The sequence below is a fragment of the Equus asinus genome, chromosome 9 (genome assembly GCF_041296235.1).
Source record: "Equus asinus isolate D_3611 breed Donkey chromosome 9, EquAss-T2T_v2, whole genome shotgun sequence".
NCBI lineage: Eukaryota > Metazoa > Chordata > Mammalia > Perissodactyla > Equidae > Equus > Equus asinus.
The window spans coordinates 29788277-29805065 of NC_091798.1; the positions used below are offsets into that span (position 1 = coordinate 29788277).

The 16789-nt window shown below is 35.9% G+C and overlaps 1 protein-coding gene across 1 annotated transcript in view; it reads left to right on the plus strand.

The window, feature by feature from the left end:
* The window catches only part of DCTN4 (dynactin subunit 4), a 33273-nt gene that overhangs the window by 7565 nt on the left and 8919 nt on the right, over positions 1 to 16789 (plus strand). The window contains exons 4-9 of the mRNA XM_014852649.3: positions 3564 to 3607; positions 5767 to 5874; positions 7474 to 7547; positions 7783 to 7895; positions 8439 to 8548; positions 14705 to 14778. Coding sequence (XP_014708135.1) covers positions 3564 to 3607; positions 5767 to 5874; positions 7474 to 7547; positions 7783 to 7895; positions 8439 to 8548; positions 14705 to 14778 — 523 coding nt within the window. The remainder of the gene's footprint in view (positions 1 to 3563; positions 3608 to 5766; positions 5875 to 7473; positions 7548 to 7782; positions 7896 to 8438; positions 8549 to 14704; positions 14779 to 16789) is intronic.

Here is a 16789-nt window from a genome sequence, read left to right on the forward strand (position 1 = left end):
GTCATGGTGACAACTAAGTTGTTTGAATTTGTTTTTAGAATTTAAGTTAAATGTTGAAAACAACCTCAAAGTGGCATAGTATGTAGCTTGGTGAGTTAGAGTGTATTTTTGTGTTTTTATTTTGTCTGCTTTTATCAAGTTAAGGAAACAAAGCCCAGAAGTCCAAGTAGATGTCTCCGTTTGTTGTTTCTAAACGAATGTTTTATGCTTTTTGGATTATGAGCCATTAGGGTTGGAGAATTTATATTTCAGAACTTACAACCTGTGCTTTCTTCTAGAAAACTCTCTCCTCTGGGCTATGCTGATAGTGATAATTGACTACTAGGAGCTCTTGAAGAGCACAGATCATTTCATTTCTTCCCTGATGTCATTGGTATCTGAGAAGCCCTGAAACCACTTTAGTTAGAACTAGTTGTTTATTTATAAGTAAGCCATTGTATCAGTAATGTGCAGAGAAAAACTTACAATGAGATTGTTATGTCTCCCAAATTGCTATTTAGAATAAATTACCGTTTCTAAAGAAGCAATTAGGTAAAATGTTTAGATTTTTTAAAATATTACAACAAATGTTTCTTTCACATTATTTTTCACGATTGCCTTAAGTAAGGCAACCTTTAAAATATGAATGTTGTACTAAAGGATGTTATTGCTGCCATTTCTTACAAGGGATATAGTGTCACCTTCAATGAGAGTCCTTTTTGTTTTGGAAAAAAGCTTTTTTAATTATACCAATAATATGCACTCATGTACTTATCACCCAGCTTAAGAAATTAAACACAACCAAAGTAATTTAGGCCCCTCCTGTAGCCTTTCCCGTCTGCATTCCCCTTCCTCTGCCTCCTAGAGAGAGAGAATTATCACAGTCCTGAATTCAGTATTTATCAGGGTGCCTGCCTATCTTCAGACTTCTCCACATACATGTGTAGCCGCTAACAAATAATGTTCTTCAGTTTGAAACAAATGGAAACGTACGGTATGTATCGTCTACCACTTTTCTCTGTCAGCATGTATTTGTGATACTTGGTTGATTCATGTATGACTTACCGCAGTTGACTTCTTCAGTCTCCTCTTGATGGACATTTAGGTTGCTTTCAGTTTTCTGCTTTTGACAGCAGTACTGTTAGAAATATGTGTTTCCCAAGTTGCAAAAGTAAGGGCTTCTCTGCATAACTGAAAATAAAATTGCTGGTTTTAAGTCGTGTTGGTCTTTAGCTCTCCAAAATGGTTTTCCACTTTTTGCCCCCGCAGTAGCATATAATAGTAGACTACCCCTGATTGCTCCAGATCCCTGGCAGCTCTTAGTATCATTGGACTTCTTTCAAGTTTTTCGAAACTGGTGGTTGTGAAATGATATCTCATTATAGTTTATTTTTTCCTTTTTTTTGGGCAAGCTTTATTGAGATATAATTTAATATAATGAAGCTCACTAGTTTTAAGTGTAGAATTCTGTGATTTTTGACAAATGTGTATAGTCATGTAGCCACCACCACAATCATGATATAGAACATTTCCATGATCCCAAAAAGTTTCCTCATGCCCCTTTGCAGTCAGTTTCTTCCCCCCACCTCCTGGCCCCTGACTACCACTGATATGCTTCCTATCACTGTAATTTTGTCTTTTCTAGGAGTTTATATAATTGGAGTCTTGTCACACATAATCTTTTGTGTCTGTCTGCTTTCACTTAACATAATGCTTTTGAGGTTTGTCCATGTTTTTGCTTTTTGTTGTGGGATAGTGTTCTATTGTGTGGATATATCATAATTTGTTTATTCATTCTCCAGTTGATGGACATTTGGGTTTTTTCCATTTTGGGGCCCATATGAATAAAACTGCTATGAACATTTGCCTACAAGTCTTAGTGTGGATGTATGTTTCCTTTTGTCTTGAGTAAATACTTTAGGAGTGGAATTGCTGGGTCATAGAGTAAGTGTATGTTTAACTTGACTAGAAACTACCAAACTATTTTCCAAAGTGGCCATACCGTTTTGGATCCTCACCAGCAGTGTAGGAGAGTTCTAGTTCCTCAATAACCCTTAATGTTGTCAATCTTTTTTATTTTAGTCGTTCTAATGAGTGTGTAGTGATACCTCATTATGGTTTTAATTTGCATTTTCTTAATATATTTATTTGCTATCCATATATTTTCTTTAATAAAGTGTTTGTACAAATCTTTTGCCATTTTTTAACTATTTTTTGTCTCCTTTTTTTTGGTCAGGAAGATTGGCCATGAGCTAACATCTATGGCAGTGTTGCTCTGTTTTGCATATGGGACACTGCCGTAGCATGGCGCAGTGAGCAGTGTGTAGGTCTGTGCCCAGGATCCGAATCTGTGAATCCCAGGCCACCAAAGCATGCACACAAACTTACCCACTGTGACACTGGGCCAGCCCCAAGTTTTTGTCTTTTTATTGAGTTTGTGTAAGAGTCCTGTATTCTGGATACAAGTCCTTTGTTGAATACAGTCATGCGCTGTGTAACAACGTTTTGGTCAACAATGGACTGCACATATGACAGTGGTCTCATAGATTAGTACCATACAGCCTAAGTATGTAGTAGGGTATAATTTCTAGGTTTGTGTAACTGTACTCTATGATGTTCACACAAAATCGCCTAATGACGCATTTCTCAGAACGTGTCCCTGTTGTTAAGCAGCACGTGACTGTATGTGTTCTGCAAATATTTTCTCCCAGTTTGTGGCTTGCCTTTTTATTTTCTCAACAATATCTTTTGTAGAACACAAATTTCTAATTTTGACGAACTCCAGTGTATCAATTTTTTATTTTATAGGTTGTGCCTTTTGTGTCCAGTGAGAAAACTTTAGCCTAACCCAAGGTCACTAAGATTTTTGCTTATGTTTTCTTGTAGAAAGATAATGGTTTTAGCTCTTACATGTAAGTCTATGGTCCATTTCAGGGTAAGTTTTGTATATCTTGTGAAATGAAGGTCGAGGCTCATGTTTTTTGTTTGTGGGTATCCAAGTGTTACAGCACCATTTGTTGGAAGTATTCATTATGGTTTTATTTTCAACTTTCTGGAATAATCTTTTCCATTATGATTTGTGCTGTTTGTTTTGTAAGAAATTCTTCTCCAAACCCAGGTCTTAGAACATAGACATTGCACAGAGTTGCAGGTAAAAGAAGGATCTCTGGAGTCAGACTGCCTGAGTTTGAATCTTGGCTTTACCACTTATTCTCTGTGTGACTTTGGGCAAGTTATTTAACGTCTCTGAGCCTCACTTTCCTCATTTGTAAAATGAAACTAATAATGAATCCCTACCTCAGAGGGTGATTAGGAGAATAAAGTGAAATGTAATATATTTCAAATGCCTGGCACATAAGCTATACATGTGTCAGTTGTGGTGTTTATCATTATCACCATTATTGTATTTAAAGAAAAATTTTCATTCTGAACATTCTGTTCCATATAATTTCTAGAACTCTCTCTTGTAAGTTCTGTGATTTTATGTTTTTAAGTTTCATTTTGTAGCCTGCAGATGATCTGTTTTTATGAAAATAAAATTATCACATCATGAAAGTCTTATTTAATGTTCCTTTATTTTGCAGCTAGTGGTGGTTGGCAGGAACCTGAAAACCCTCACACGCAACGGGTAAGTAAAGTGTCAGTTAGAGAGAGGATGAAATAAGATGGAGAAAAAGACCAAAGATCTTCCAGTTTATCAGTGGACATGACCTGTGCTTAGAAATCCGTGATGTGTATTTTGGTATCTGTTACGCATAGAAAGAGCTTCTTATTGTAAAGATATTAAATCACGATGACAGGTTTTTTCCAGTCTGACTTAATGGAGAAGCCTAGGTATGGTTTTAGTTCTGTATTCAGGTTGTGAATAGAAAAAGGAAATATGTTTTTGTTTTGTTTTTCACGTACCCACCAACTAAGTTAAGCTTCCATTTGTTCTCAAATTCTCTTGGAAATATCATCAATATAAAGATATCTTAACCCCTGAAAACACCACTAATTTAGAAGATGCTCTTGGACTCAGTAGTGGTGCTTATACAATCATGATTTGAGCATCCTTTAAGAGTTCATAGAGAATTGATCTCCGTAGCATGTACTAGAGCTGACTTTTTCCCCCTGGAACTAGAATATGGGGAAGATGATGAGATGCTATCGAAATGAAGTATCTACGATCAAACTGCAGAGTCAACAGTAATTTGTAATTATTCTCCTTTGACATCAGCAAAAACAAGAAATACTGAAAATACCCTGGATGAGTGTGGGGAATTGGACCTTCTCACATAACTGTTGTTAGTGTAAATTAGTACAGATTTCTTGAGCTCTCAGCAGTATCTACTTCCTGGACTCTGACCCACAGGAATACTTGCACTTATGCACAAATACATGTATTCATTCATCAAACATTTATCGAGCATTTACTGTGTGCCGGGAACTGTACTGAACTGTAGGGATACCTGTTTCCTATTCTCATAGAGCTTAAGTCTAATGGGAAAACAAAAATCAAATGATCCCTGGATAAAGGAAAGTTTGATAAGTTATGTGAAAGAGAGGTAAATTTTGCCATGTGTACATTTCCTAGGGGGAATTTCAACTAGTTAGGTCCATATCTGAGGATTACACTAAGATCTGAGGACAATACACAGAAGGGAAAGAATTCAAGGCCGAGGAACAGCATATGCAAAGAGCTTATAAGAGGAAGAGAAAAGCAAGTTGTAGACAAGAAGGTGAGTGTGACAAAGTGGAGCATAGTATTAGCGTGGAGAGGAGTACTTGCGGTCAGACTGTGCAGGGCCATGTAGATGGTTAAGGAACTAAGAAGCTGCTAAGTGTTTTTAAGCAAAGAGATGACAGGATCAGATTGATGTTTCCAAAAATAATTGCTTCTGAATTTAGAGGGCAGGAATGGGTACCAGGAGACCATTTAAGTCATATCATAGGAAATGGTTAAATACCTTCTAGGACATCTGTGCTATGCAATAAGGTGCAGCCTTTAAAAAGAATGAGGTAGGTCTACTTTTACTGGATGGGAAGATGTACTTGATGTATTTGTGCTGGATCAAAAGTTCACGATACTTTCAGTGAAAAAGAAAGTTACAAAACAGTTGTTTTCCCCTTATGTGAAAAATAAGGGCTATATTTATTTTTATACATATCAAAGTTATATGTCTACATGCAGATTTTTAAAAATGTATGCAAAATATAGTGTTATCATGCCTGTGTCTGTTAAGCGTGTAGGAAAGATATCTAAACTGATAATAGTGGAGACCTCTGTTGAGGGGAAGGGTGAGCTGGGACACAAGAGGTAAAAGAGAAGTTGCACTTTTTATTCTTTATGTTTGTGTATTGTTTGAACTTTTCACAATTGACGTATATTGTTTTTATGATTAAACTATATTTCAAAAATGAAAATATGTGATGGAGTAGGGGAGAAAATAGAATATGAAATGTCACATTCTTAGAAGTGGATGGTCTTGTGGCCATGCCCAAAAAGTAGGAGCGGTTATGAGGGAAAATAAGTAATGAGGTAAAAGCAGTGGGAAGAGAGCATGAAGTTTCCAAGTCTTTTCATTGCCAGTTTCTTCCTGTTGTTGAACTTGAAGCTTCCATTTCAATTCTGAAGATAGATCACGTAATGAAGAGAAATTCTCCTTGAACAAAAGGGTGAATTTGCCCACCTTAGTAATTTGTCTTCTCTCTTCGTTATGTATCTAGTGGGTAGAGTTGATTAATTTTGTATATTTCCTGTTAGCTTTTTTGTGAAACAAATACTGAGTCTCTGATTTCTTACAGATGAACAAGCTGATTGAATATTACCAGCAGCTTGCTCAGAAAGAGAAGGTTGAACGAGATCGCAAGAAACTGGCACGACGTAGAAACTATATGCCTTTGGCTTTTTCGGTGAGAGCATGGTAAAAAAAGGAGTCTGCCACCCACTGACCAAGACCTGTGTGGCGTAAGAACAGTGACCACTTCAGAAAGCAGCCATTGTCCCTAGATTCCTGAGTGATAGTAGCAGAGAAAGGCTCCTCAGATTCTGGGTGTTCATGTCCAGCCGTCATGGTTTTGCCGTATCACTAGTTCTGTTTGAGTTCTTTGAGTTTTAAGGGCGTAAGTGTTTCTTTCTCCATCATTCCCCTTTTTCTTCTGATTATTCCCCAAAGGGGCTACTGTTTAATATTGTAGGCACCACAGAACTCTTACTGAGAGCTTTTGGCTATTACAGAAAGTCAGAAGAAGGTGGGCAAGTAGTAAATTTTGTTCATGTTGCCCACGTAGCCCACCTTTGATATTCTGGTGGTCGTGGTTTCCCATCTCTAGTTGTCAGAATTTTTGGCACCCTCCCACGTTTCTCCAGAATGAAAACACTGACTTGAGCATAGCACATTGCATGGTTAAATAAATAGTAATATATGCAGGTGAAATTTTTGATAGGAGTTATTTATGGAAGTCGTTCTCTACTAGTTTGTATTCCACCAATCAGAAGCAGGAGGTTAGGGTTTGGAGCTTTTGTTTTTGTCCCCCTAAGTTTTATTTGCTTTTGCAGAACAATTTGTTTTCATGTGTTTGCTTGGAGCCAAGCAGGTTGGCATTTAATGAATAACATTAATTGAATGGCAGTGATGTGTCAAGCACTGTGCTAAGTATTTTACGTATATTATTTTATTTAATGTTCACAACAATGCTGTGGAGTAAATGGTGTATCCCCATTGTACAATTGAGGAAATGAGACCTTTAAATATTAAGTAATTTGTCAAACTTCTTCCACATGAGAATTACTTAAGTCATTGAAACCCTAAGAATTGGTAAGGTCCATATAAAAATATCTAGTTTAGAATTTAATAAAACAGAACTTGCAAAGCATCTACCTTTGCGAAAGACTTCAGCGAAATCTTACTGAATTTTTCTGAATTGTTCAACGGTATAATCAGCATGTGCAGTAGTGTATTTAGGAGTGGAATTTGAGTTAAATGCATTATTCTTCCTACTTTCCCGTATAACCTGCCTGCTTTGCTTCTATCTTATGCTGCATTTTTTTTGTCTCTGTTGCAACCTGCTGCTATTTTGGGGCCTACAGCAACACACTATTCATGTAGTGGTAAGTTCTCTCTTATGATTCTTGCTAACCCTGAAGAAGTTAGCAGATGATCACTAGTGTTCCAAGAAGACGTTCATCGTGTGTCTCAGACACTCCACATAGTTCTGGTCTAAGCCATAGCTTAGATATTTTTAGATTAATAGTAAAAAATAAATTACATTTCATTCAGTTTTACTATTTAATGTAATTTGAATCTCCATGTTTGGTGCTTTTATTATTATTTTAAGAATAAGATGATGTGGGGCTACAAATTACTCTCTTTAAAGGAAGCTTTCAAATTAGCTTTTTTTTTTTTGCTTATTTCCCTGAGCTTCTCATGCTGTCCCACCCAAATTCTTTCTTTTGATAAGTAGGATATGTAAAGGTGGAATTTCTAATAGGAATTTCTGAACTCTGTTTAGGACAAATACGGTCTTGGAACTAGGCTTCAGCGACCACGAGCTGGTGCAACCATCAGTACCCTTGCTGGACTGTCGTAAGTTTGGACATTAAATGTCTTTGAGGAGAAAAGCAGGTATCAAAATGAATAGTAAAGGAATGTGATTTAAAAATAAATAAATAACTGTTGCCAATGAGGCAGAAGATTTTCATACTTAGGAAAGACCTAAACAGAAAGAATATTCTGCAATAGAAGACTTGAATTACTGATACCGTAGACTTTGAAGAGGATCAGGTAGACCCTTAAGAAATCACTGCTTTTTATTTTTTAGCCTTAAAGAAGGAGAGGACCAGAAAGAGGTAAAGATTGAGCCAGCTCAGGCTGTAGATGAAGTGGAACCTCTACCTGAAGACTATTATACAAGACCAGTAAATTTAACAGAGGGTAATTTTATACATGGTTCTGCTTTGTTTCTGCTTTACATTTAATTTTGCTTTGGTTACTAATAGGCCTTGTGATCTGAGATTTTTAATGGTATAGTTGTTAATAGTAAAATGAATCATGTAGAAAATAAAATAGATGCAATTGAAGAACTATAAAATGTCTATCAAATTTCTATGTTAGGGGCTGGCCCCATGGCCCAGTGGTTAAGTTTGCATGCTCCGCTTTGGCTGCCCAGGGTTTCACCGGTTCGGATCCTGGGCGCGGACATGGCATCACTCTTCAGGCCATGCTGAGGAGGTGTCCCACATGCCACACTTAGAAGGACCCACAACTAAAATATACAACTATGTACTGGGGAGATTTGGGGAGAAAAAGCAGGAAAAGAAAAGATTGGCAACAATTGTTAGCTCAGGTGCCAATCTTTTAAAAAAAATTCTATATTATTATTTTTTGAAAAACACTATTCATAAAGATGGTGTTTCATGTAAGTCTGAATTTGAGCAAGTCACTGTAACTAAGCCTGGTTTCTGCCTTGCATGCTAGTGACCACCCTTCAGCAGCGCCTCCTGCAGCCTGACTTCCAGCCAATCTGTGCTTCACAGCTTTATCCTCGTCACAAACATCTTCTGATCAAACGGTCCCTGCGCTGCCGGGTACGTATTCCATTCTCTACAGTTGCCGTTTGTACAAGAGAAAAGCAGAAGTAAAGGAAACGTGATTGGTGTCTGGCCAATATCAAAACTTCTGGGATGTAGTAAATATAGAAAATGCCTAACTGAGAATGGACTAGGTGTCCAGGCATATTTTAAATGTTTTCAAGGTGAACTCAATCCTCACCACTCTGTGAGGTAGGTACTGTTGTTGCTCAGGTTTTACAGATGTGGAAATTGAAGTTTCTGAAGGTTAAGTTATAGTGCTACCCCTCAAACCCCTCAAAGAATAGTGAAAGAATATATAGCTTTTAAGCTAATAGAGAGGAAATGAAAAGACTAATAAAAAGTAATCAATTTAAGAGAAAGAAAAATCAAAATCTAGGCTCTAGGAATCTATATAGCAAACAACAGAGTTTCTTCAATAAATAAATGGTGAAAGAAAACAAGAAAAGGGGGGAAAGGAGGAAACCTTTTAGATCAGTACTATTCAGCAGAACTTTCTGTGATGGTGGAAATGCTCTGTATCTGCACAGTCCAGCATAGTAACCGCTAGTGACCTGTGGCTGTTGAACACTTGAAATGTGATAAGTGCAACTGAGGTTCTGAACCTTTCATCTTAATTCGTTTCAATGAGCACAGGTGACTGCTGTAATAGTGCTGCTATTGTCACATAATGCAGTGCTAGATTAGAAGAGATTTAAGAGTCTTATCAACCAAACACAGTGTGGAGACTTTATTTAATTCCTGAGTCAAACAAAACACAGAAGGAAAGAAGGAGGCAAGGGAGGAGAAAGAAAGGAAAGAAGGGTAAGGGTGGAGAGAAAAAATTATGAAGGCTTTGGGGAAATTTAAACACTCGGATTTCTTTATGCTATTAAAAGAATTGTTCTTTTTTTAGGGATAATAATAGTATTGTTATGTTTTAAAATATCTATGTCTTTTAGAGATACATACCAAAATATTTATGGATGAAGTGATATGATATCTGATATCTGTTTCAGAATAGTCAGGCATAGGGAGTGGGTGAGAGTGTAAATGAAACAAGATTGGCCATTATTGCTAACAAGTTGCTAATTGTTGAAGCTGGGTGATGGGTACCTAGGGATTTACAATACTATTCTGTATTTTTGCATATGTTAGAAAATTTCTGTAATGAAAAATCTTTTTAAAAAGAAGGGAAAAGCCCAGTTTAAATATAAAGGCACATATAGATTAAAAGTAAATGGGTGGAGAAAAGTAGACCACGCTAACACCTACCAAAAGAAAACAAGAGTAGCCATATTAATTTCAGAGCAGACTTCAAAGTAACGACACTTATCAGGGATAAAGGAGGGCATTATAAATGGTAAAGGGGTCAGTTCTCCAAGAAGATAGAATAATTCTTAACGTGTGTGCATCTAACAATAGAGAGTGAAACTCCACGAGGCAAAAACTGATAGAACTGCAAGGAGAAATGGATGAATCCACTGTCATAGTTGGAGACTTCAACACTCCTCTTTCGGAAATGGACAGATCCAGCAGGCAAAAGATCAGTAAGAATATAGTTGAACTCAGTTACGTCCGTCAGTCACTGGATATAGTTGATATTTATAGACTACTTCATCCAGCAACAGCAGAATACACATTTTTCTCAAGCCAACCTAGAACATTTACCAACATACTACATTCTGGACCATAAAAAACACCTTAACAAATTTAAAAGAAGAGCAATCATACAATATCTGCTGTCAGATCACAGTGAAATGAAACTAGAAATCAATTGCAGAAAGATAACTGGAAAATCCCCAAATATGTGGAGATTAAACAACACACTTTTAAGTAACACATGGATCAAAAAACAAATCTCAAGAGAAATTTAGAAATATTTTGAGCAAAATGAAAATGAAAACACAACTTATTAAAATTTGGGGATGCAGCAAAAGCAGTACTTAGAGGAAGATTTATAGCATTGAATGCATATATGTTAGAAAATAAGAAAGCTCAAAAATCAACAATCTAAGTTTCCACATTAGGAAACTAGGAAAAAAAGAGCAAATTAAATCCAAAGTATGCAGAAGAAAAGAAATAAGAATTAGAGCAGAAATCAATGAAATCAATAGAAGAAAAAATGAAATCAAAAGTGGTTCTTTGAAAAGACCAGTAAAATCAGTAAGCATCTAGCCAAGCTAAGAAAAAAAGAGAGAGGACACAAATCACTAATATCAGAAATGAAAGAGGGGACACCACTACAGATCCATGGAAGTGAAAAGGATGGTAAAAGAATACTAGGAATGACTCCATGCCCAAATATCTGATATGCTGGATGAAATGGACCAATTCCTTAAGGACACAATCTGCCAAAATTCACACAAGAAGAAATAGACTATCTGAATAGGCCTATATCCATTTAAGAAATTGAATGAGTAACCTTCCAGAACAAAAAACACCGGGCCAAGCTGTGTTCACTGGTGAATTCTACTGAACATTTAAAGAAGATATTAGACCACTTCTCTATAATGTCTCTCAGAAGATAGAAGTAGAGGGAATACTTCGTAACTCATTCTTTGAGGCCAGCATTACTCTAATACTAAAGACAGAAAAAGACATTACAAGAAAACTACAGACCAGTATCTCTCATGAAAATAGATGTGAAAATTATTAACAAAATATTAGCAAATCAAATCCAAAAATGTGTTAAAAATTATATACCACAACCAAGTGGGATTTATCCCAAGAACACAAGGCTGGTTCAACATTCAAAGGTCAGTTAATGTAATCTATCACATCAACAGACTGAAAAAGGAAAATCACGTGATCATATCAATAGATGGGAAAAAGCTTTTTAACAAAATCCAATACTCATTCATGATTAAAAAAAGAAAAAAGTCTCTCAGTAAACTATGAATAGTGGGGAACTTTCTGAACTTGATGAAGTCTATCTACAAAAAGAAAGGAAGGAAGAGGAGAAGAATCTAGAACCAGTGGTTCAAATAGAAAGCATGTGGTAAGATAGCAGATTTAAAGCCAGATAGATCAGCATTTACGTTAACTACCAGTGAACTGAAGGCTTCTGTGAAAAACAGTCAGACAAAATTCAAAAACAAACAAAATGCAACACGTCATCTAAATGCTGATTGCAAGAAACACAAACATGAGAATTCAGGAAGATTGAAAGTAAAGATAGACGGGAAAAGGTATATTGTGCAAACACTAATGTTTTTTTGAGGAAGATTAGCTCTGAGCTAACTACTGCCAATCCTCCTCTTTTTGCTGAGAAAAACTGGCCCTGAGCTAACATCCATGCCCATCTTCCTCTACTTTATATATGGGACGCCTGCCACAGCATGGGTTTTGCCAAGCAGTGCCATGTCCACACCCAGGATCTGAACCACTGAACCCCAGGCCGCTGAGAAGCGGAACGTGCACACTTAACCGCTGCGCTGCTGGGCCAGCCCCAACACTCATTTTTTAAAGGAGAGAGAATTCATGAAGGAAAAAAGATTTAATTCACAAAGAGGATATAATGGTTCTAAAATTGTATGCACAAATAACGGAGACTCAAAATATATGAAGTTGAGAAAATTTCATTAATAGACATTATTTTGAGAAATTAGTGTACTTCTCTCAGTAACTGAAACAACAAACAGGTGAAAATCAATAAAGATATAGAACATCTTAACAATTTAGCTAGCAAACTTGACCTAATGGCATATGTAAAACACTGTACCCAGTATCTGCAGAATATATGTTCTTTTCAAGTACACATAGACACTTGTAAAAATTAACTATATACAGGATTATAAAGTAAGTCTCAACATTTTTCAGAAGATGAAATTATTAAGATGTTTCATCACAATGCAATTAAGTTAGAAATCAGTGGTTTCTATATAGCAAAACTTGTAGGAGGCAACTAAGGCCATGCTTAGAGATATATATATATCAGAAAAGAAGAAATGTTAAAAGATAGTGATCTCAGCATCCATTTCAGGAAGTTAGAAAAAAGAACAGCAAAGTAAGTCCAAAGAAACTAGAAGGGAGAGTAAGTATTAATGAATTAAGAAACCAATATAAACTACAAAAGAATAAAACCAAAAGTTGATTCCTTTAAAAAGATTAATGATAGTAAGTAAATATTAATATATAAATTAACAAAAATTTACATAAAATAAACGTAGTAATATCTACCAAGAGTAAATAAGCAGTGTCCCATTGACCTCACTTATAGGAGTCTGCCCTAAAGATACACCTCTACAAATACAAACCAAAATATGCAGAGATTAGGTTAATCCACACAATGAGTACTATAAATCTATAAAAAAGAAGGTACTGATATAGGATATATTTTTAAATACAAAAAGCAGGGTGCATGGCAAGTATGCAACTTTTTGTGTAAGAAAGGAAGGAAAATAAATACATGTATATATAACCATAAAAAATACATGCATATGTTAGATTAATAGACTATTGGAACAGAATAAAGAAAGCAAAAATAGGGTCATGCATGTAAAGAAACTTGATTTTACTAAATAGGACATTGCAGATCATTGGAGAGAGCCTATTAAATTTTGCTAGGTCAAATGATTATATGAAAAAAAATAAAATTGAGTCTCTGTCTCACACCATACACAAAAGTCAATTTCAGGAACACTGGAAACTTTAAAGAGTAAATGTGAAGAACAAAACTTCTAGAAGGAAATATAGGAGAATATCTTTGTGACTTCTGGCTAGAGGAGTATTCCATGAGGCAAATGGGCACAAACTATAAAAGAGAAGTTACATATTTGATACATTGAAAGCAAAACTTGTTTGCCACTTCAAAGAAAACCCATAAAGAAATGAAAAGATAGGCCATAGACTGAGAAAAGTAATTTGTAAGGTAAATAATTAACGAAGGATTAGTATCCAGAATATTTAAAGAACTTTAGCAAATTAGTAAGGAAAAGATATCCCAGTTGAAAATAACTAGTGGATACTAATGTACAGATCATAGCGGAGGAAATCTCAATACCCAATAAATGGCAAAGATACTCAAAATTATACAGTTATCAGGGAAATGTAGTTTGAAACTGCAGTGAGATACCATTTCATAATCATCAGATTGGCAAAAGTTGACAGTATCTATCAAGGTAACAAATGCATGGACCCATTGATCTTCTTTTAGGACATTATCCTACAGGTACATTTACGCATGTGGGAATTGATTCATGTACAGGAATACTCATTGCTGCATTGTTTGTAGTAGCAAAGTCATGGAAACAGCCATCAATTTGGGTCTGGTTAGATAAGTTAAATTGTTGCAATAGGATACAGAGGCACCTCTGTGTGTGCTGGTATGGAATTCCAAGATAGATTAAGTGAAGAAAGCAAAGGGCAGAAGATTATATAAAATGTTCCCTTTTATGTTGTTGTGAAAAAGAAAGATGATGTATGCGTATACTGTTATGTGCATAGGCTGTCTACGAGAAAACTCATGAGAAACTGGTTGGCTCTGGGGAGTGGAAAAAGGGGACAGGTTACACATATCTTTACATTGTACCTTTTTTGTACTGTTAAAAAAATTTTTTAACCAGGTGCATGTAGTACCCATTCAAGAAAGAAATAATGATTACTGTATTTTAAAACATGAGATCTGGAGTCACACTGCTTGGATTTAAATCTCAGCTCCAATCCTTATTAGCTCTGTGAAGTTGCCAGAATACTTACCCTCCTGTGCCCCATTTTCATCATCTGTGAAATGTGGACAATAATAGTTATAGTTCCTACACCTACTTCATAAAGTCAGTGTGATGTTTAAACCCACTGAAACCAAGAATGTATACTTTTTAGGCTAGTAGAGGGGAAAGAAGGAGGACTAGTAAAAAATCATCAATTTAAAAGAAAACAAGAAAAATCAGGAAAATCCACATTGTTCAGCATACATAGTAAGTATTCAGTATGTGTTAGTTGTGTTATTTTGATAGTTTTAAAGCACTGCAAAGGTGTAATATTTGATACTGTGGTTGCTTGTATCCAGAAACCCAAAACATCTCCTTTTGTGTATTTTGGTTATCAGTAGCATAGTAAACTCTTATTTCAAAACATATGTGGTCTTGCCAGTAAATGCTGTCCTGAATTTTGCAGCTCTGTGGATCAGCAGAGTACTTGTTTTCCTCTGAGACATAGTCTGTTTCTTTTTAGAAATGTGAGCATAATTTGAGCAAGCCAGAATTTAATCCAACATCTATCAAATTCAAAATCCAGCTGGTTGCTGTGTAAGTATTTTGGGATTGGTGTTTTTGGTTACTGTTTTGTTTTGGTTTTTTCCAATGTGAAATGTGCTTACTCTTGGCTTAAAAAAGAAAAGAAAAACTACATCATCATAATCTTGCTATTCTGTTCCTGTTAAGGTTTTGAACTGCGTACCATGAAGTTTAAGGCAAATCTATAGACAGACTCTGGGGTGCATGTTTGTATCGGGGACACAGTGATAGTATGGTATGTGGTAATGTATGTTGACTGTTGGATCGAGGGTCACTAATCATTCACTACAAATTACAAAATACCCAAGTTTGGGAATGACCTTTTAAAAAATTAAAGTAAAAAATGATAAACACGATATAGCAGATTGAAGAGTATTCCTGTAACGTGCAAAAATTCCTGTAATTTTATTAGATTAGATTTATTAGATTTTTTAGTGATTTTAGTGTTAACTCATTGTGACTTGTCAATAGAAGGAAACTTTGTGTATGAAAATCACCTATCAAACAAGAAAAATATTTTGAAAAATTAGGAAAATATTCTCTTGATTTGAGGGGGAGAGAGCCCTTCCTAAGCAAGGCAGGAAGCCCAGAAGCCGCTAAGGAAAACAGACTGCTTTGACCTTAGCAAAAAAAAACCCAGGAGCTGTGAAAAACAAAATTGACCACAAAGTCCTAAGACGGCCAGTAGAGCAGGAAAGAGTATTTGTCACTCCATGACAAATAAAAGTTTAATATCCCTGGAATGCAGAATTCCCACAAATTAGGAAGATAAAAATGGAGGGGGGATGAGGTGAGGCAAAGGATTTGAAGAGGCAGCTCACAGAAGAGGAATTCCAAATGGCTAGGAAATATATGGAAAGATGCTGAGACTTGATAGGAAAAGTTTAAAAAAATAAATAGCGTCTAGTGCTCGTGAGAGTGTGGGTAAACATATTTGCATACGTTGTTGGTTGGCATGTGAATTGCTAGTCTTTTTGGAGAGTCGTTTGGAAAACCAAGACAAAATTACGTAGACCTTTTAACCCAGCAGTCCTGTCTTAGGAATCTATTCTGCAGAAACAAAAGCACCAGTATCTGAAGATCATTTATAAGGATGTGTATTGCAACATTTTAATGGCAAAAAGCTGGAAACAACTTCAATGTCAAGCTGGTTAGCCATTAACAAAGAAATAGATGTTTAAATTGAGATACACTAGTGCTGTAGAATATTATGCAGCAATTAAAAAGAAGTTATTGATAGTCAAAAGGTTGAGAAGTGCTGGTCTGGTGAATTAGGAGGAAGGGACTAGAAGGCCAGGTATGAGGTCTGTCACTCTGCTTGTCTAAACTTATTCCCTTATATCTGAACCAGGAATGATACCAGTCCTGCCTCCCTCTCAGGGTTGTTGAGAAGAATCAAATGAGCTATTATGTTTGCAAATGCATTGTAACTGTAAATCCAGTAAGACATGTTCTATTTTCCTAACCATCTTATTTAATACGCGACTGGTTAGGAAGAGAATTACAAAAATGGTACATGTGAAATGTGGTACGAATGCCTTTCTTAAGAATCATACTCATTACAGAAAACCTGAATGGCGGGATGTGCTTAGCATTAATTTCTTAAGCTTGCTTTGAGAAAAAGTGCCTTTTTCTGACATCATGGCAGAATTGCCTGAGAGTCTTGATACCTACAGTCTGACTGCACATCAGACCCGCTGAATCCAAATCTTCAATAGTGGGGCCCTTGAATTGTTATTAAGTCACTCAGGTAATCCTGAGAACTAGCATGAAAAATGTCTAGTCTGAATTTAAAGTACTGTATTGTCTCAGTTTTAAGGTGCACTTCCCCCCCACTTTTAGTGTTTCTGCAATAGATTTTTGTCTTATGTTAATATATGCACAGTAGCTAATATTTATATGTGCTAACAACCACTTTTTGCACCTATTATTTAATGTATTCTTCACAGTAACCTCAAGATATAGATACTCTTATTGTCCTCATTTTATAATTGAGAAGACCAAGGTGCAAAGAGGTAATTAT